At 34.3% G+C, this 21035-nt stretch overlaps 1 protein-coding gene across 2 annotated transcripts in view; it reads right to left on the reverse strand.

Moving 5' to 3' along the window:
- The window catches only part of ZSWIM2 (zinc finger SWIM-type containing 2), a 36548-nt gene that overhangs the window by 10028 nt on the left and 5485 nt on the right, over window positions 1-21035 (reverse strand). For both annotated transcript variants that reach the window (XM_042949395.1, XM_042949394.1), the window contains 4 exons: window positions 20347-20423; window positions 18252-18292; window positions 12537-12747; window positions 2691-2942 (listed from right to left, as the gene is read on the reverse strand). In XM_042949395.1, the coding sequence (XP_042805329.1) occupies window positions 2691-2942; window positions 12537-12747; window positions 18252-18292; window positions 20347-20423 (581 nt within the window). The remainder of the gene's footprint in view (window positions 1-2690; window positions 2943-12536; window positions 12748-18251; window positions 18293-20346; window positions 20424-21035) is intronic.

Below are 21035 nucleotides of genomic sequence, written 5' to 3' on the forward strand. Positions count from 1 at the left end.
ATACTTCTTAAAAATAAAAATTATATTCCCTTTTTTTCTCACAATATGTAAAAAGTTATATGTGTAAAAAGTTATTAAATAAACAGAAACTTCACTTTCCACAAAAGCTTTAATCTCAAACTTACATCATTTATAAAAAATTTTGCAATAAGTACATAATTTTAATTTACTTGCAGCAATATTTACCAAACAAATAATATTTTGGGCCGTAATCAAACAAACTTATTTTCTTATGCAAGTTATTAAAGTTTTAGAAAACTATTTCCATGAGAAATCTGGGAAAATATGTCCTTTAAACATTTAGAAGCGCATGCACTAATTTATTATTGTTATTATTTTAACATTAACCAATCATAGCAATGGAGCATTTTATTTGATACACCAAATTTTGTTAGGCAAGAAAAAATTAAGTATCTCTATATTTCAACATATATGTGTGTGTGTGTATACATATATACATATGTATACATATATACATATGTATATACATATACATATATATACATATATATATATACACACACACACACACACACACACACACATATATGTATTTAGAATTAACTTCTTATAAGTAGCTCTGTTGTGAAACTCTAATGAAGAAGGAACTGAAAATCTTTCTAGTTTGTCTCCTACTCAATACATTACTAAAACTACTGGGTATAGTTTTTCAGGCTAATGACTAAAATGTCAGTATCTGAGGGAATGAAATGAAGGTGAAGTCACAAATATTGAAATAAATTCTTTAATTTGTAAGAGAGGACTGATATAGAGGTAAGTAATTGTAAGCCAAACCTAGAGTGGAGAAATTATTCTCCAAGTGTAGGGCAGTAAGCAGGGAGCAAAACAGTGGAGAATGCCTGTATTTGGAACAAGTCTCCCCAGAATGTGCCACTTTGGCATGTGGATTACTTTGAGCTCAAGTCAATCAAGGCCCAAAAAGAGTCAGGAAGAGCTTTTTATCTCCCCCTCAACTACCTAAAGGAATTTAGATAGAGGCCCAGTCCAGGAAGAGAGCTATCACCAGAGATAACTACAAAGAGTATGCACTAGGTATGGTAAACTGGAGGGAGCTCAGCAGGACCTCTTTGTTCAAATTCCTCTCTGTGTCCTATTGTCTCACCATGGCTTGACATTTGTTTTTCCCAACTTCCCATAAATTGTCCTCTTTCCCTTTGAAGACACGAACCCCTTTCTCCTTAGCCCAGGATGGCTTCTAAGCCTTAACTGCTTGTCTTTGAAACTTTCATGTCAGTGTGAGGCTCCTGCATGAACAAATTTAAATTTGCTTTTTCTGCTATTAATCTGTCTTACGTCAGTTTAATTAATAGACCAGATGAAAGAACCTAGAAAGGTATAGAAAATTTTTTCCTCCTGTACAAGGGGTAGTGTGAAGAATCATCCACAAAGACAGAAAGAACAGTCAGAAAACTCAGAGGAAAAGAGTGCACTACCATTAACAAAATACTTAAAAGAAAGATTTGAAATTATCTACTAACACTAACACTCTAATAATTTGAGGAACAGGCAACAATGAGGACTGAGAATTTTACACCATGTCTGCTTCATGTCCTCATCTCCCACAGCTGTTCCTCCCAACCCCCTCTTTCACATGTTATCTTAGCTTCTTACTGTTTGGATCCGTACCTCTTGAAAACAACGGTTGCTAATACCGAAGGTCAAGTCCTTCCTTTTTCTGGAACCTATTTAACTAACATTCCTGATGCTAGCTGAATACCTGCTAAACCTCCACAAAAATTCTGACCTTCTTTCTCAAGTTAAAATGTTCCTTTGGAGTCTTCTCAGGCTAGTCATTTTCCAGTAAAGACTCTTACTTACAGTGTTCCAGTTGATTTTCTTCTATGTGACACATAAGGAAAACAAAGAACTAAAACACTATAAACCAGAAAAGTTACCATTTGCTGACAGGAGTAATTAAAAACAGTTTTATGATTTTATGAGAGGGTTCTAAAAAATGTATGAATTGGGCTCATCATAATGTATTTCTAGGAAGACTGGAAAAAATATTTTCTTCACATAGAGTTAAGCTAAAATTTTAATTAAAACACAATTCCTAAGCATAGCAATTAATTGATGTTTTAGTGTGGCAATTGCAGGAAAGTTTGGGGATTAAGTACAAAAGTAACAAAAACTGTTTTCTCTAATAATTATCTTATTGCCATTGAAGCACAGGATTGAAACAAAAACCACATGTACTTGTTGAAATTTGGAATTCAGGAAACTCAATTAAATATTCAGTCAATCTAGTCAATATCCCTCTAGCTCAATTATAGAAGTTTTTGGCAATATCAGTGATGGTTCAAAGAAAGTTACAGAAGCTGAGAGGTCTAGAAGTGGAGGGTTCTGAATTTGGAAACTCATTTAGGCCAAAGCAACAAGCCTGTGTCTAGAGCTTCCAGGACAGAATGCTACTTCAGACTCTCAATCTAGACTGGAGTGCAAAGCCAATACCTTTCTGTAAGTGAAGGAATAAAACAATGAGTGTTTGAGGTACTAGGCTGACATAGATCACCAGTCTGGAAATCCTAAATAAGCAACCATCACTTACTCAAACATACTACATACAGAAGGAAGAACCCAGCCTAAATGACTAGTACTCTAATGCTTCAAGTTTTCTAATGTTAAAAAGAGTTAGAAAACATGTTTATCATTTTACTGATGACACTTACTTATAACATCTCCCCTCAATTGGAAATTGTTTACAGTTATTACAGGGAATTCCAAGGTGTTTGTCCAGTTGCTCTTTTTCAGCTGCAGTTACAAGTTTGCTAGAGTTTCTGAACTCCTCTAAAATAAGTTTTATTGGTGCAAACTCTTTCCTACATAGAGGACATTTCAACATGGAAGCATTTGATATCATATCCTGATAATTAGCTAGGATCTTCATGCATTTTATATGGAGGCTATTGCCACAGCCAAACCTGTTAGAAATAAAATGAGTTTACCATTTGTATCCATCAAAGTTATATGTATTTATATAAATAAAACTTTCTGTGCTACCATCTTTGTTTCCTATAAAAACAGATTCTGAACCAATTTTCCAGATATGGCTTGATTATACACATAAACACTATCTTATTCACCTACCTAATCTATCATCTTTAATCTATACATCAGAATTCCTAACAAATTCTCCCCCATTCCAATGAAATGGTGGCAAACAATTTTGCATCATTTTCTTTTTTTTTAAGATTTTATTTTTGAGTAATCTCTACACCCAACCTAGGGCTCAAACCCACAACCCTGAGATTAAGAGAGCCACTCAGGCACTCCAGTATTTTTCATTTTTAAAGTCAGGATAAATATAATCTTGACCAAAAAGAAAATTATAACAATAGTAATTATTTTTAAATGAAAGACATCACTGAGAGCAGGGGTATCACCTCATTCTTCTAGAAATCACAATATTTGATAGTACCCGAAAAATATCTACTGAGAGAAATAATATTTTGGGAAACAGTTAATAATTTAAAAATATGCAATAGAAGCTGCCATATGAGGGGTGCCTGGGTGGCTCAGTCGGTTGAGTGTCCGCCTTCGGCTCAGGTCATGATCTCACAGCCTGTGAGTTTGAGCCCCGTGTCAGGCTCTGTGCTGACAGCTCAGAGACTGGAGCCTGCTTCAGATTCTGTGCTTCCCTCTCTCTCTGCCCCAACCCACTTGCATTCTGTCTCTGTCTCCCTCAATAATAAATAAACATGAAAAAAAATAAAAAAAAAGAAGCTGCTATATGAAAAACTACATGGATGAAAATTTTGGCAAATAATCAGGAGTAAGAAAATGAAAAATTCAATAGCAAATGGTTGCCCAAATATCCAAGTCCAACTTTACAGTGCCTTGAAGAATAGTATGAATATGACACTCTCAATAAATGTTTGTGTATAGGTAAAAATTTGAATTACTTAGGTTGAAAGATAGAATTTGAAACTGAAAGGAATTTTTAGAATATTAAAGTACTATCTTTACTCAGAAAATTCTTTGTAACTTCTCTGAGCCAATGGGTATAAAACAAAAATGTGAAAATTATCCTACCTTAATAGCTTAAAGTGGAGAAGGGAGAAGGGAATAAAGTGGAGTTAGATTTTAATTTTCACCCTTTATATTGTAGCCTAGAAATATTTAGAATAAGAACAGGACCTGTTACAACATATATGTTAGGAAACAAAAGAAGGCCATTTAAATATAAATTAAGCAATAGGTAAAGCTTTTTATTGTTTTTCTATCAACATGTCTCCTAACAAGAAATTACAAACATTAAATTAGAATTTTTTCATAAGCTTTAAATCACCAAAGGAAAAAAACACGTAGAACGCTGGGAAGATGGCAAAGTAGGAGAATCCTGAGGTCACGTTGTCCTATGGACACACTGAGATAACAGCTACATCAGTGCAATTAACTCAGAAACAACCAAAGACTGGCAGAACATATTTTTCACAGTTCATCGTAGAGAGAATACAACATTCAAAAGTGTAGGGGGAGCAGAGACGTGGTCAAGAACTAAACCCATGTGGAGGTTAACCACAATGGGAAGGGCAACACAAGCATGGAGAAGTGAGAGAATCAGACCCCACACCAGGCACCTCAGGCACAGGGAACCTGCACTGGGAAGACAAGTCTCCATAACATTTGGCTTTGAAAACCAATGGGGCTTAACACTGCCAGCAGGGCCTAGCTCCAGGAGAGCCAGAGGGTGATAGGAAACTGAGTCCCTGCCGTTAAAGAGCCAGCATAACAAATAACCCAGCCCAGATATAGTAATAAAAGCAGCAGTTTGAAAAGCACCAGGGGGTACACATGAAGGAGATTATTTACTAATTTCAGAACATGCCCTAGAAGGGCAAGGATCATTAAGAGACTTCAAGAACAAAAGAGCCGGTGGGTGCCATTTCTATCCTCTTCCCAGCCCCATAGGCTAGATATCTGGATGTTTGTAGCAATCAGCTAAACACTTTCCACCTATCTTGCTATTGCAGTGCTTCTGGCCCTCACATTATCATGTGGATCCATGACAACCAACTTGCCCCACTCAGTAGGTGTCCCCCCATAGCAGTTCTTGCCCTAACATGCTCCGTAGGCAGCCCTGGCAAGGACCAGCACCACTCTAAAGCGACTCCTGCTTTCGGGAGAGGAGAAGGTAACTACACACACCAGTGCACCCACAGTCCCAGAAGCCAAATCTTACAGTTGGAAGCTCAGAGACTGCCCTGTCAATCAGTGCAACTGTAGCATGGGCACACAGAATGGGGGCAGGCATGGGGTCTGACTTCTGGACCCATCCACCCATGAAAGCCTCTCAGGAGACAAGGCAGAGAGAGTACCCTGCAGACAGGTGTGACAACAGCCCCAACAGATGGACTGGAGGTAGGCATCTAGTCTGACATCTGGCTCCATTTACCAATGAAGCCCTCTCAGGTGACAACACAGGAGAGCACTCTGCACTTCAGCATGACTGCAGCTCCAACAGACAGGCTGAGGGCAGGCATCTGGTGTGACTACTAATGCTGCCCAACTACAAGCCTAGTGCTTTAGATGGGTTCAAACTAAAGCAACATTAACGTATATAGACTATTATATTCATAGGATGTTATATATGAACCTAATGGCAACCACACATAAAAATGACAACCATATAAAAACAACCTTATAATTGATATAGAAAAAATAAAGAGAAAGGAATCCAAGCACAACACAAAAGGAAGCCATCAAACCACAAGAGAAGAGAGCAAGAAAGAAGAAAGGAACAGAGAACTACAAAAACAACCATAAAACAAGTAACAAAATGGCAATAAGTACATATATACCAATAAATACTTTTAAATATAAATGAATTAAATGTTCCAATCAAAGGACACAGGGTGAGTATATATATATATATATATGACTCATCTCGCTTTAAGAATGCTGGTGCAATTTTGATTGGGATTGTATTGAATGTGTAGATTGCTTTGGGTAGTATTGACATTTTAACAGTATTTATTCTTCCAATCCATGAGCATGGACTGTTTCTCCATTTCTTTGTATCTTCCTCAATTTCTTTCATAAGCTCTCTATAGTTTTCAGAATACAGATCTTTTACATCTTTGGTTAGGTTTATTCCTAGGTATTTTATGCTTCTTGGTGCAATTGTGAATGGGATCAGTTTCTTTATGTCTTTCTGTTGCTTCATTATTAGTTTATAAGAATGCAACTGATTTCGGTACATTAATTTTATATCCTGTGACTTTGCTGAATTCATGTATCAGTTCTAGCAGACTTTTGGTGGAGTCTATGGGGTTTTCCGTGTATAATATCTTGTCATCTGCAAAAAGTGAAAGCTTGACTTCATCTTTGCCAATTTTGATGCCTTTGATTTCCTTTTGTTGTCTGATTGCTGATGCTAGAACTTCCAACACTATGTTAAACAACAGCGGTGAGAGTGGACATCCCTGTCGTTTCCTGATCTCAGGGAAAAAGCTCTCAGTTTTTCCTCATTGAGGATGATGTTAGCTGTGGGCTTTTCATAAATGACTCTTATGATCTTTAAGTATGTTCCTTCTATCCCGACTTTCTTGAGGGTTTTTATTAAGAAACATTGCTGAATTTTGTCAAAGGCCTTTTCTGCATCGATTGACAGGATCATATGGTTCTTATCTTTTCTTTTATTAATGTGATGTATCACGTTGATAGATTTGCAAATGTTGAACCAGCCCTGCATCCCAGGAATGAATCCCACTTGATCATGGTGAATAATTCTTTTTATATGCTGTTGAATTCGATTTGCTAGTATCTTGTTGAGACTTTTTGCATCCATATTCATCAGGGATATTGGCCTGTAGTTCTCTTTTTTTGCGAAGCTAGAACAAGCAATCCTAAAATTTGTATGGAACCACAAAAGACTCCAAATAGCCAAAGTAATATTGAAGAAGACCAAAGCGGGAGGTATCACAATGCCAGACTTTAGCCTTTACTACAAAGCTGTAATCATCAAGACAGCATGGTACTGGCACAAAAACAGACACATAGATCAATGGAATAGAATAGAGACTCCAGAATTGGACCCACGAAAGTATGGCCAACTAATCTTTGACAAAGCAGGAAAGAATATCCAATGGAAAAAAGACAGTCTCTTTACCAAATGGTGCTGGGAGAACTGGACAGCAACATGCAGAAGGATGAAACTAGACCACTTTCTTACACCATTCACAAAAATAAACTCAAAATGGATGAAGGACCTGAATGTGAGACAGGAAACCATCAAAACCCTGGAGGAGAAAGAAGGAAAAAACCTCTCTGACCTCAGCCGCAGCAATTTCTTACTTGACACATCTCCGAAGGCAAGGGAATTAAAGCAAAAATGAACTATTGGGACCTCATGAAGATAAAAGATTCTGCACTGCAAAGGAAACAATCAACAAAACTAAAAGGGAACCGACAGAATGGGAAAAGATATTTGCAAATGACATATCGGACAAACGGCTAGTATCCAAAAGGTACAAAGTACTCACCAAACTCCACACCCGAAAAACAAATAATCCAGTGAAGAAATAGGCAGAAGACATGAATAGACATTTCTCTAAAGAAGACATCCAGATGGCCAACAGGCACATGAAAAGATGCTCAACATCACTCCTCATCAGGGAAATACAAATCAAAACCACACTGAGAAATCACCTCACACCAGTCAGAGTGGCCAAAATGAACAAATCAGGAGACTATAGATGCTGGCGAGGATGTGGAGAAACGGAAACCCTCTTGCACTGTTGGTGGGAATGCAAACTCTGGAAAACAGTGTAGAGGTTCCTCACAAAATTAAAAATAGATCTACCCTATGACCCAGCAGTAGTACTGGTAGGATTTTACCCAAGGGATACAGGAGTGCTGATGCATAGGGGCACTCGAACCCCAATGTTTATAGCAGCACTTTCAACAATAGCCAAATTATGGAAAGAGCCTAAATGTCCATCAACTGATGAATGGATAAAGAAGTTGTGGTTTACATATACAATGGGATACTACTTGGCAGTGAGAAAGAATGAAATATGGCCTTTTGTAGCAACATGGATGGAACTGGAGAGTGTTGTGCTAAGTGAAATAAGTCATACAGAGAAAGACAGATACCATATGTTTTCACTCTTATGTGGATCCTATGAAACTTAACGGAAGACCATGGGGGAGGGGAAGGGGGAAAAAAAAGTTACAGAGAGGGAAGGAGGCAAACTATAAGAGACTCTTAAAAACTGAGAACAAACTGAGGGTTGACGGGGGGAGGGGCAGGGTGAGAGGGAGGGGAAAGTGGGTGATGGTCATTGAGGAGGGCACCCGTTGGGATGAGCACTGGGTGTTGTATGGAAACCAATTTGACAATAAATTTCATATTAAGAAAAAAAAGAAAAATTAGCTTTATTCTTTTTCTCAGATACAGCTAATGAGAGAGTTATGTGTTATAGTTCTTTTATTAACAACCTGTATGATTGTGGTCTATTCATTTAGCCTTTCTGGGACCCATTTTTATCTCCTACAAAATAAATGTTAGCAAATATTTAAAAAAAAAAAAGACTCATCTATATGTCACCTTCAAGAGACTCACTTCAGACCTAAAGACATATGCAGATTGAAAATGAAGAGCTAGAAAACCACTTACCATGCAAATGAAAGTGAAAAGAAAGCTGAAGTAGCAATGCTTATACTGGACAAAATAGACTTGAAAACAAAGACAGTGACAAGAGCAAAGGAAGGACATTAATAATGATAAAGGGAACAATCCAACAAAAGGATATAGCAACTGTAAATATTTATGCACTCAACATGGAAGCACCTAAAGTCAGAAAGGACCTATTAACAGGCATAAAGGAATAAACTGACAATGATACAATAATAGTAGGGGACTTTAACACCCCACTTACATCAATGGATACATCTGCCAGACAGAAAATAAACAAGGAAGGAGTAGCTTTGAATGACAGGACTGGCCAGATGGACCTAACAGATATTCAGAACATTATATCCCAAAACAGCAGACTACACAGTCTTTTCAAGTGCACATGGAACATTCTCCAGAATAGATTGCATATTAGGTCACTAACAAATATCGATAAATTTAAAAAGAATGAAATCTTATCATGCACATTTTCTGATCATGACATTATGAAATTAGAAATCAAACAGAATGCAAATATATGGAGGTTAAATAACACGCTACTAAACAATGAATGGGTTAATCAAAAAAATAAGGGGAAATCAAAATACATGGAGACAACTAAAAAAGAAAACACAATGGTCCAAATCTTTGGGATGCAGCAAAAGCTGATCAAAGAGAGAAATTTATAGCAATACAGATATACCTCAAGAAGCAAGAAAGATCTCTAATAAACAACCTAACCTTATACCTAAAGGAGCTAGAAAAAGAACATAGCCCAAAGCCAATAGAAGGAAGGAAATAATAAAAATTAAAGTAGAAATGAATGAAATAGAGACAACTCCCGCCCCCCAACAATAGAACAGATCAATGAAACCAGTAGCTGGTTCTTTGAAAAAATCAATAAAATTGATAAACCTTTTATCAGACTCATTAAGAGAAAATGAGAGAGGACTCAAATAAATAAAATCAGAAATGAAGAAGGAGGGGTGCCTGGGTGGCTCAATCAGTTAGGCTTCTGACTTCGACTCAGGTCATGATCTCGCGGTTCACGAGTTTGAGCCCTGTGTTGGGCTCTGTGCTGATAGCACAGAGCCTGCAGCCTGTTTTGGATTCTGTGTCTCCCTCTCTCTGCCCCTCCCCTGCTCATTCTCCGTCTCTGTCTCTGTCTGTCTCTCTCTAAAAAATAAATAAAACAGGGGCAACTGGGTGGCTAAGTTGGTTAAGCATCTGACTTTGGCTCGGGTCATGATCTTGTGGTTTGTGGGTTCGAGCCCCGTGTCGGGCTCTGTGCTGACAGCTCAGAGCCTGGAGCCTGCTTCGAATTCTGTGTCTCCCTCTCTCTCTGCCTCTCCCCTGCTCATCCTCTGTCTCTCTCTATCCCTAGAAAAATTTCAAAAATCAATCAACATGATACATTAGTAAGAGAAAGGACAAAAACAATATGATCATCTCAATAGATGCAGAAAAAGCATTGAGAAAGTACAACATCCATTCATGATAAAAACTCTCAGCAAAGTAGGTTTAGAGGGAACATTTCTCAACATAATAAAGACTATATATAAAAAACCCACACTAAAATCATACTCAACAGTGAAGTACTGAGAGCTTTTCCTTTAAGATCATAATAAGATAAGGGTGTCTGCTCTCACTGTTTTTATTAAACATAATACTGAGAGTCCTAGCCACAGCAACCAGGCTAAAATAAATAAATGGCATCCAAATTAGTAAGTAAGAAGTAAAACATTCAGTATTTGCAAATCACAGAATACTATATATAGTAAACCTTTAAAACACCACCAAAAACCACTAGAACTAATAAATGAATTCAGTAAGGTCACAGGATACAAAATCAATTTACAGAAATCTATTACATTTCTGTATACTAATAATGAAGTAGCAAAAAGAGAAACAAAGAAAAAAAATCCCATTTATAATTGCATCAAAATGAACAAAATACTTAGGAATAAACCTAACTATAAAACATTGATGAAAGAAATTGAAGATGAGACAACAAATGGAAAGATATTCCATGCCCTAGGACTGAAAGAATTAATACTATGAAAATGTCCACACTACCCAAAGCAATCTACAGAGTCAATGTAATTTCTATCAGAAGACAAACAACAGTTTTGGCAGAACTAGAACCAATAATCCTAAAATATGTATGGAACCTCAAAGATAGCCAAAGACAGCTTGAGAAAGAAAAATAAAGCTGGCACTTCAAATTCCAAGTTTTAAGATATATATAAAGTTGTAGTAATTGAAAACAGTATAATACTGGCACAAAAATAGACACACAGATCAACAGAACAGAATAGAGGGCCCAAAATTAACACACACTTGTATGGTCAATTAATCTACAACAAAGAAGGCAAGAATTTACAATGAGGAGAAGAGAGTTTCTTCAATGAACGGTTCTGGGAAAACTAGATAGCTATAGGCAAAAAGAATAAAATTGGACCACTTTCTTACACCACACACAAAAATCAGCTCAAAATGGATTAAAGATATAAATGTAAGACCTGGGGGTGCCTGGGTGGCTCAGTCAGTTGAGCATCCAATTCTTGATTTTGGTTCAGATAATGATCTCAGGGTTGTGGGATCGAGCCCTGTGTTTGGCTCTGTACTAAATGTGGAGCCTGCTTGGGATTCTCTCTCTTCCTCTCTCCCACTCCTCCCACTCATGCTCTCCCTTTCTCACTCTAAAATATTAAAGAAAAGTGAGATCCAAAACCATAAAAATCCCCATAGAAAATATAGGCAATAATTTCTTTGACTGCAGCCATAGAATCATGTTTCTAGATATGTCTCCTCAGTCAGGGAAAACAAAATCAAAATTCAACTATTTGGGACTACATCAAAATTAAAAGCTTTTGCACAGCAATGGAAACCATCAACAAAACCAAAAGGCAACCTACTGAATGGGGGAAGATATTTTCAAGTGATATATCTGATTTTGGTGTATCCAAAATATATAAAGAACTTATATAACTCAACACCAAAAACCCCCAAATAATCTGATCAAAAAATGGGCAGAGGATTTGAACTGACATTTTCCAAGGCAGACATACAGATGGTTGATATACACGTGAAAAGATGCTCAGCATCACAAACCGTCAGAGAAATGCATATCCAAACCACAAAGAGATATCACCTTAAACCTGTCAGAATGGCTGACACAAAAAACACAAAAAATAACAAGTGTTGGCAAGGATGTGGAGAAAAAGGAACCTTCATGCACTGTTGGTGGAAATGCAAACTGGTGCAACCACTGTGGAAAGCAGTATCGTGGTTCTTCAAAAAATTAAAAATAGAATTACCATGATTTAGTAATTTCACTAAAGGTAATTTGCTGAAGGAAAACAAAAACATGGATTCAAAAGATATATGTACCCCTATGCTTATTGCAGCATATTTACAATAGCCAAGATGTGAAAGCAACCCAAGTGTCCATCAACAAATGAATGGATAAAGAAGGTGTCATACACACACAGAATGGAATATTACTCAACCACAGAAAAGAATAAGACCTTGTCATTTGCAACAACATGGATTAACCTAGATGGTATAATCCTAAGTGAAATAAATCAGCCAAAGAAAGACAAATACCATATGATTTCACTCATATGTGAAATTTAAGAAACAAAACAAATGAACAACAACAATAAAAAGATCAGCAAAATACCAGACTCTTAAATACAGAAAAGATACTGGTGGTTGTCGGAGGGAAGGTGAGTAGGGGAATGGGTGAAATAGATAACGCAGATTAAGAGTACACTTATCTTGATGAGTACTAAATATTCCTCAGAACTGCTGAATCATTATACTGTATACCTGAAACTAATATAATGTATTTTAATTGTACTTCAATAACAAAGATAAAGAAAAAACATGTCACCTGCAAAATGTGACAGGAAGTTTTTTCTCTAAAAGTACTTCTTGACAAATAGAGCAGATATCATCTGAACCAATTTCCTTCTGTTTAATGTACCCATCTTCTTCAATATGCACAGTTTCATCATTTGTTCCTTGTTGTGGAGTTTGAACTCGATGTATCCCTCGAAGCAAGTCACTGATTTCTCTTTCCACAAGACCTAACTGCAAAGCACCTATGAAAAATTCCAAAGTATTAAAATTCAGTGGCAAAATTAGAGATACAGAAATGTAAATAACTTATGCTGAAAGTTAGAATTTTCTTTCAAATATCAGAAAGACAGTTTTGATTGAATTGTTACACTGAGATTTACCACTTCTTGTATTTTTTTTCAGAACCAAAAGGTCAAGTAAGAGTCATTGATAAAAAGAATGGGAGGTGCTGGGTGGCTCAGTTGGTTAAGCATCTGACTTCAAATCAGGTCATGACCTCACAGTTCATGGGTTTGAGCCCCATGCCAGGTTCTGTGCTGATAGCTCAGAGCCTGGAGGCTGCTTCAGATTCTGTGTCTCCCTCTCTCTCTGCCCCTCCCTGACTTGTTCTCTCTCCCTAAAAAATAAATAAACATAAAAGTAAATGAATGGAAATTATATTTTTTTCTTATAACTGAAAAGAGTCAGTGCAAATGTTGCATTGTAAAGGTTTTGCATTAATTATGTGACAGTGTTCATTCTTGGATTGGTGTTATAATCATGTCTTAGATTTTAATCTGTTCAATTTGTCCATAAATAATATTTTATCAACATACCACCAAAAGAAATGGACACAAATACATAAAGAGGAAACGGATATTTGAGTAGTTAGTGAAATTAGTCTTTGTTAGATGAATAATGAATGAATAGATAACAGGAGAGCAAGACTCAATTGTAACTACTCTCCTGTCTTGGTTTTCAGTTTCTACAAGAGTGTCTTGGTAGCCACATCTTTCACAGATTTGGTTAGTATCCTTCTGAATAATCTATTTGGAACTATGTTGCTTATAATCTTGGGATGTGCATTCTTTGAATTATGAATTTTCTCCATCCTACTGTCCTTATAAGAAATCGTTTCTAATACATTTAGTTTTGATCAGGGAATCCTAGATTCTTTATTCCTTTCTCCATCCCAGGCTCCTTTCCTTTTCTCTCTCCTTAACATGCCATAATTTAAATGCCATCTGTTATTGGTCCTCTTGAATTCTATTCATTTTATACATTCTTTAATACATTTAATACATTATTTAATAAATTTTAAAATACTTGCAAGATAATAAAACCTTCATTTTTTCTGGAAAGACTTCCAAATTAAACACTAAGAATACTGAAAACATCATAGAACAATATAGAAATCTCCGTTCCTTGCGTGAGGTGGGGTGGCAGGTGGAATGTAAGAGGGTAACATAATTTAATTAACCATTACTTTGGAGGATGAGAGCTATTTGTCACAGAGACAGAGCAACATCTGCTCTCTAAAAAAGACAGGGAGGAAAATGAAGAACAAAAACTGTGCTTTTGGGAATAAAGATTTCCTAGGGCAGCAGAATTATTGAAACATAAAAGTTCATAAGAGGAGCTGGCCATAAATGTCTCATGTGGTATAACATGAATTGGAAAATGAAAGGCAGAAACAAACTCTTCTGAAATTAATTAAAAAAATTAATGTATGAGACTATGAAAGAATATTCTTTTATAGAGAAGAGCAAGACAGCTAATCTTATCAGAGGGCAATGGAAGATGTTCAACTTCATTAACATAAAAGAAAATTAGTTAAAATAAGAATGACACACAGACACAGAATAAAACCTATTGAATAAGCAATAGTAAATCAATGAAATGTTATGTTTGTTTGCCTTATGTCATTTCTTTTTGCATTTAAAAAAGTTATATGAAGATACTTTAGACCTTCTAAGGGTATGTTAGATGTATGGAAGAATGGAAATTTATTTAATTTGCCAGGAACGAACAGATTACAATGAACCTTGTAGCTGGCATTTTTTTGTGTTCTGTAGGACAGCCTTTTTTTCCCCTACACTATAGAAATATTATTAACATTTGAAAATATTTCTTCATATTTTTAAATTATTTTCTTTGGGGACTTAAGTATTCTGTTCATGTCTTTCATTATGTGCTTAAGTAATAATATGTACCTAAAACACGAATCTCAAACCAAACCTAGCAGAAAATTGACAGGTAGCTGAAATTGCAAATCAGCAAAAGTATTTTAAGACCAATTTGGCAATACATCTGGTTGGCAGACATAAAAATGTTAATACTTTTACTCCAAAATCTGATTAATGAGACATTAGGCTAAACAAATGATTGAAAGAAGAGAAAGCTTCATGTACAAAGAATATGACAAACAGTTAGAAATAAATTAAATGCCTAACAATAGAATAATGTTAACTAAATTATGATATACCATATTTAGCCCCTGATGACTTTAATTACAGAGATTACACAGCATTGAAAATGGGTATAAAGTAGCAATGTGTGATAAAAGCAGAGGACAAAATTCCCATGCACTATTAGACATACATAAATATAAAGTAATAAATGAAAATGGGAGCAAAAAAGTTTATTGTATCTTTGTAGTGGGAATTTAAAAATTTTTTTCTTCAACATGGTTCTTAATTTATTTGTAAATATTTAATTAAAAAAAGGAATGGATGGCATTTACTAGACAAAAAGAAAAAGAGAAAATGGAGGAGAAGAGGGAAAAAAATCTAGTTTATACTTTGGGTTTTGACTACTGCTAGCATTGGAACTTTTAGAATCTCCCTTATAAAAGAAGAGAGGGGAATTGGATAAACTAAAAGTTTCTCTGATGCCAACGTTTATAAAACAAAGAGAAGGATACGTTTTTGACTCTTAGCTATTTTGTCCCTCAGCTCTCTATTAAAAAGTAAACTATAAAAAAAATAGACATTGTCTTTAGAAGAAACTATTAGGTGATAAATGTAGGTTTTGCTGGAAAACATTTATTGGGTGATGGGAAAAATAATGCTCCATGTTCAAAAACTGATATCTTTACAATAAAATTCCTTTGTAATCATCTTTGTAAATGTTCAAAAATAAAAGTCAATTGTTTTTGATATGCAACACTAGAGCACAAATATTTGTTTCCTGATTTGTTTTAGAAGAATCTAGGAATGATATTCAAAACACTCACATAGTCCAAATGAATAATCATTTATAGCTTTCTTTAAATTAATTTAAATAATCTATGTTTGTTCCAGCTTTCATTAAAAAATTTTTTCTTATGTTTATTTATTTCTGAGAGAGAGAGAGAGAGAGAGAGAGAGAGAGAGCGCAAGCAGGGGAGGGGCAGAGAAAGAGAGAGAGGCAAAGAATCCAAAGGAGGCTCCAGGCTCTGAGCTGTCAGCACAGAGCCCTACACAGAGCTTGAACCAATGGACCGTGAGAGCATGACCTGAGGCAAAGTGGGTTACTCAACGGACTAAGCCAGCCAGGCACCCCCATTCTAGCTTTCATTTACATGATAAATTTTAAGATGATTAAGACTTCTACTTTTTTGAATATTTGTGCAAATAGGATTCTCTCAATGTTGACCAAAACTTCTTTTAAATATAGAGATATGAAAGATCTTTTATTTTTGTAGGAAGTATATATTTTTCAAAATTAACATTTAGGATTAAACATTAAAAAACATTTTTAAAAATTCCCAACCATAGGCTGATATTTATAAAAAGAACAAGACATAGTTTCTGCCTTTAAGAAATAAAAAGGATAACAGAATATTAACTATTAGGTTGATCCATATGAAATTGCTACTTTTGGAAATGAAAAACTCCACAAATGTTAGTATTCATTTTTCAATTCATAAAGAAGTATCTAACAGAGGATCCTGGCTAATACATAGTACAACAGATGTTTGTTGAATTTGGTTGTATAGAGCTTCACTGTAATAAGAGTAGCCATTAGCCACATGTGACTACTAAGCACTTGAAATATGGTTCATGTGACTAAAAAACTAAATTTCTAATTTTGTTTCACTTAAATTGAAATTGAAAACTCATAATATATAGTTACTGAAAAATTTGTAAGTACGTATATGTAACAATTTAGGTATTACATGAATCTATTTTTCAACTGAGTATTTTATAAAATCTAAATGCAGATCAAATATTTCCATTGAAAATATAGTGTCTAGATGAGATTCTCTGTAAGTATAAAATACTAAGACTTTGAAGACAGTATCAAAAATATTGCATATTTTTATATTGATTACATGTTGATATGGTAATATTTTAATGTATTAGATTAAATTAAAATATATTATTAAAATTAACTTTCCCTGTTTCTTTTTACTCTTTGTAATATGGCTACTAGAAAATTACATATGTGGTTTGCATTATATTTCTATTGGACAGCACTAGTATGGAAGCTTGTGAAAATGGTATGTAAAACAGTGTAGAGAACAAGTAAGATTTGGAGAGGACGTGAGCACTTAACTTCAGGTGGATAAAATGAAGAAATAGAGAAATAAACAGTGTATGCAATATCAAACAACCCAATCATTGTGTATGAAGGATTGGAAGAGAGGATGAAGTAGAGAACTAAGTGACATTCCAGAAAGAACCTTTTGTCTACAATGTGGAGAAGGAAGAAACCAAGTGCAGGTACCGAAAAGAAACAGGCTCTAGAACACTATGAAGGGCCGATGAAGGTTGGACAAAGGTGAGAATGAGAATGGAGAGATGAAAACAGCGTTGAGAAGGAGGTAGGATGTAACATGAACGGGATTTATGAAATGACTCCTTAGACAGGAGAGAGGAAGTTGGGAGAGGAAAAATCAAGGAGAATCCCATGGTTTCTAGTTTTGGAGACTAAAGAAAAAGGAAAGCCAATATATGAGGTAGGGGATACAAGAGGGGAGCACAAATGGAGGAGGGGGGGGATTTTGGTATTTAAAATGCCTGTGGGACCTCCAAATCTGAGCTGCCCCGAAAGCAACTGAAAATAGTGCTCTGTTGATAAGAGAAATGTGTAAAATGAGAGAAGAGTACAAAAAAAAGTGTCTGTGAAACACTAATATTAATTTATTATCTAGTACAACTTTTAAATGTTTACTGTGATTACCATAATGACAATATCTTTTTTATAAAATCTATAAATCCAAATGACCTATAACAAAATTAATTTTCTTTCTCTTTTAATTTTGAGGACTCTAGAACTTAAAGTTACATACCTATATGCTTGACTCTAAACTCAATTTAAGTACTGTCATAAAAACTATTTTACTCTTAAAAACATGTATTTATATTTTTTACATACAAATTTCAGTTAGTAGATATTTTTGAATGAAATTATGTTCCATGTCAACTATTACTGTGATCTAAAAAATTACATTTCTGATTTTTTTTATAATTAAAATAATTTTATGCCTAGAAACCACTGTGAATCTTTGCTTAGCACACATGAAGGAAATTTTGCCTTCAGAATAACTAGCCATTGTTTCATCCCTTTTTTTATTAAGTGCCCCTGAATTCGAAATGACATATAAAGTTACATTTTTTTATTAAGGAAGAAAAATGTCCCAAGTGTCTTAAATGCAACAAACTGAGCTACAGATAGTTGTCAGATTGTCTAGGAAAATAATTGTTTAAATTTAGAATATGTCTAAACAAAAAATTATTAAATATGTTAACTTCAAAATAATAAAAGAAGAAATGCAACTTACATTCATGATTCCTTGGAAGTTTGAATTTTTTCAACAAGACCCTAGTATTCACAGGTGGAAAACCAAAAGAAATATTTATTTATGATATAACCTAAAATGATATATTTTAATATTAGGAGTAGCATTATAGAATTTATATTGCTGATGGTGTTATAAATATACTTAACACTCTCATCAGTTTTCTGTTATAATAATAAGTAGTTAAATGTTAACTGTACTGAAATCAAAATAAAAAATTCATACAAAAACAGTAGTTAAATAAATGTTTTAAAGTAAGCATATGTGAAAAAAGTATTATAAATGAAAATAAAAGACATTTATAATAAAGAGATTTGCCAGAAAGAGTCCATGTATTTCTTTATAACATACATTTATTCACAGAGACAGGTTAGTAAAGGAATGAGATATTCATTGTAATTCTTTTAAACTTTCCTAGAAGTTTCTTAGTCCTGAAAATGGAGTAATTTTCTGGAGAGTACCAATACTGTTTTCTTACATATACCACTTGAATGTATGACAGAAAAAATACTTCAAATATCGCCAATTGAAATGAAATGAGACCTTTTTAAAAGCTGAGAAATACATAAAAAATTCTTACTTAAATATATTAAATATACTTTAGTATATTAAATACTTGAATTATATTTCCATTTAGTTTGGTTAATATATTGTAAAAAACAAGTAACATTATATAGAAATCAGAACAGAAGGCCCTTGCCCTGAGGAAGCTGGCATTACAAAAATGAAAAAAAACTATTTTAATAAACATAATTTATTATTTTTAATAATAAAACCAAACTGCAAGTTTTTAAAGGACCATATTTTATATCTTCTATGCTAACTAGAGTAAATTGTGTTAGCAATGCTCAATAAAAACTGATCAAAACAAAACAACAAAAACTCGGTAATACAAGCTTTGGAAATGAAGGTATATACTTTTTTTTTTTAACTTATAAAGAAAAGCATTCAAAGTGTGAGATACATATTCTTCTCTCAATTTTTTGTTAGATTTGTTTTACCCTCCAATTTCAGTCACAAATATTCTATAATAATATAATTCATGATTTGTTCATATAAATACAGATAGGTAAAACAAAATGAGTTGAAAGAATGAAAAAATGGAAAGAAGGGAAAGAATTCCAGACTAACTCCAAACACTAAATTAAAACAATTTTTTTAAAAATTTTCATTTTTGGGATTTCCCTGTAAGTAGGTTCTGTCACTAGAGGAAAACTTTCAGATTCAACAGAAGTAATTCTCAGTGTAGTTCTATTACTATCTTAAAAGATTCATAGTAAAATGCTTATTGAAAATAAAAATAATACATTAGAAAATATCATAATTAAAAAAATAATGAGGGGCACTTGGGTGACTCAGTCGGTTGAGTGGCCGACTTTGGCTCAGGTCATGATCTAACAGTTTGTGGGTTTGAGCCCCGTGTCTGGCTCTATGCTGACAGCTCAGAGCCAGAGCGTTCAGATTCTGCATCTCCTCGCGCTGTACCTCCCCGGCTTGCACTCTGTCTCTCTCTCTCAAAAATAAATAAACATTAAAGAAATTGAAGAAAATAATAAAAATAATAAAAATTTAAAAAACATAACGAATTTTTTGTTATTAAATGATTTGTTTGTTGTACTACATTTACAAAGAAAACAAACAATGCACCCAGTAGAAAGAATAAAAATAAAAATGTATTCGGGAATTTATTTTTAACTGACAGCAAATAGAAATCCTATAGTGAGAACATAATTATTGTTATTGATGTGAATCAGGGAGGTTTTTCTTTTTCTGTTTTATAGTTAGATTTCACATTTGTACATAAGATTCTTAGACAGTAAGAATTTAAAAAGTGATTTTTTAAATTATAAACATGAACTTTTAAAACTTGCAGAGGTGGGTAGTATGTTTCTCAAGTTAAACTTTATTTAATTTTCAGAATGAAATAAAATACCCCAAAATATACTGAAAAACTACAGCCATTTTACCCTTATATCTCCCAACAACAAATTTCTATTACCTTAAGTACTCAAATCATGAAAAAGGCAATATACCAAGATGTTCCTTTGTGGCAGATCTGGATTACAGAGTTACTTACCAGCATATATGCTTACAAAGTTCCCCTCCTTTCAGAAATGTGGAACAGTTACAAACATGAGGATTTCCTAAGAAAACCTTTAAAAGAAAAATGCATACTTAAAAAAAAAAAACCCTCCAGTTAATTTTTAGAGTTAGAATAAAAATAATTTAATGGACGATAGGATTAAAAGAGATTTCAAGAAGTAATTTAGTTTAGGTGACTTCAAATGTTGAATATAGTCTATGGAGACATCTTAACGCTTGACACCAGTCTCCAGGCTGATTTTTCACTGTCATATTGTCTTGCTCAACAACTTGTATTATCACTTAAGACTTCTTCAGTGACCTACACTCAGGCAAGTGAAAAGAAATCTAATTTTAAAAGCTAAAAAATATCTCTGTATCGATACATTTCTTAATGAAAGTTCATTCTGCCTTGCAGTGGAGCTAAAGACTTTTTGTAAATTAGCTTATTTTGGATCTTTTGTTTGTTTTGTACACTTAATTGGTATATAATTTGACTTGAGAAGACTAATTTTATTCACCAAGTTTATATTGGCTAAAATAATTTTTTAACTAAGTGTTCTAAGGGACAAAGTAAAAAAAAAAAGATGTCTTAAATAAGCACAGGCTAGTAATTTGTATTCAGTACTTAGAATGCAGGACACTACATTAAAATTTTCCAAATCAACACCCGGGAGGTGGGAT

This window comes from Panthera leo, chromosome C1, assembly GCF_018350215.1.
Source record: "Panthera leo isolate Ple1 chromosome C1, P.leo_Ple1_pat1.1, whole genome shotgun sequence".
In the NCBI taxonomy this organism is placed as follows: domain Eukaryota; kingdom Metazoa; phylum Chordata; class Mammalia; order Carnivora; family Felidae; genus Panthera; species Panthera leo.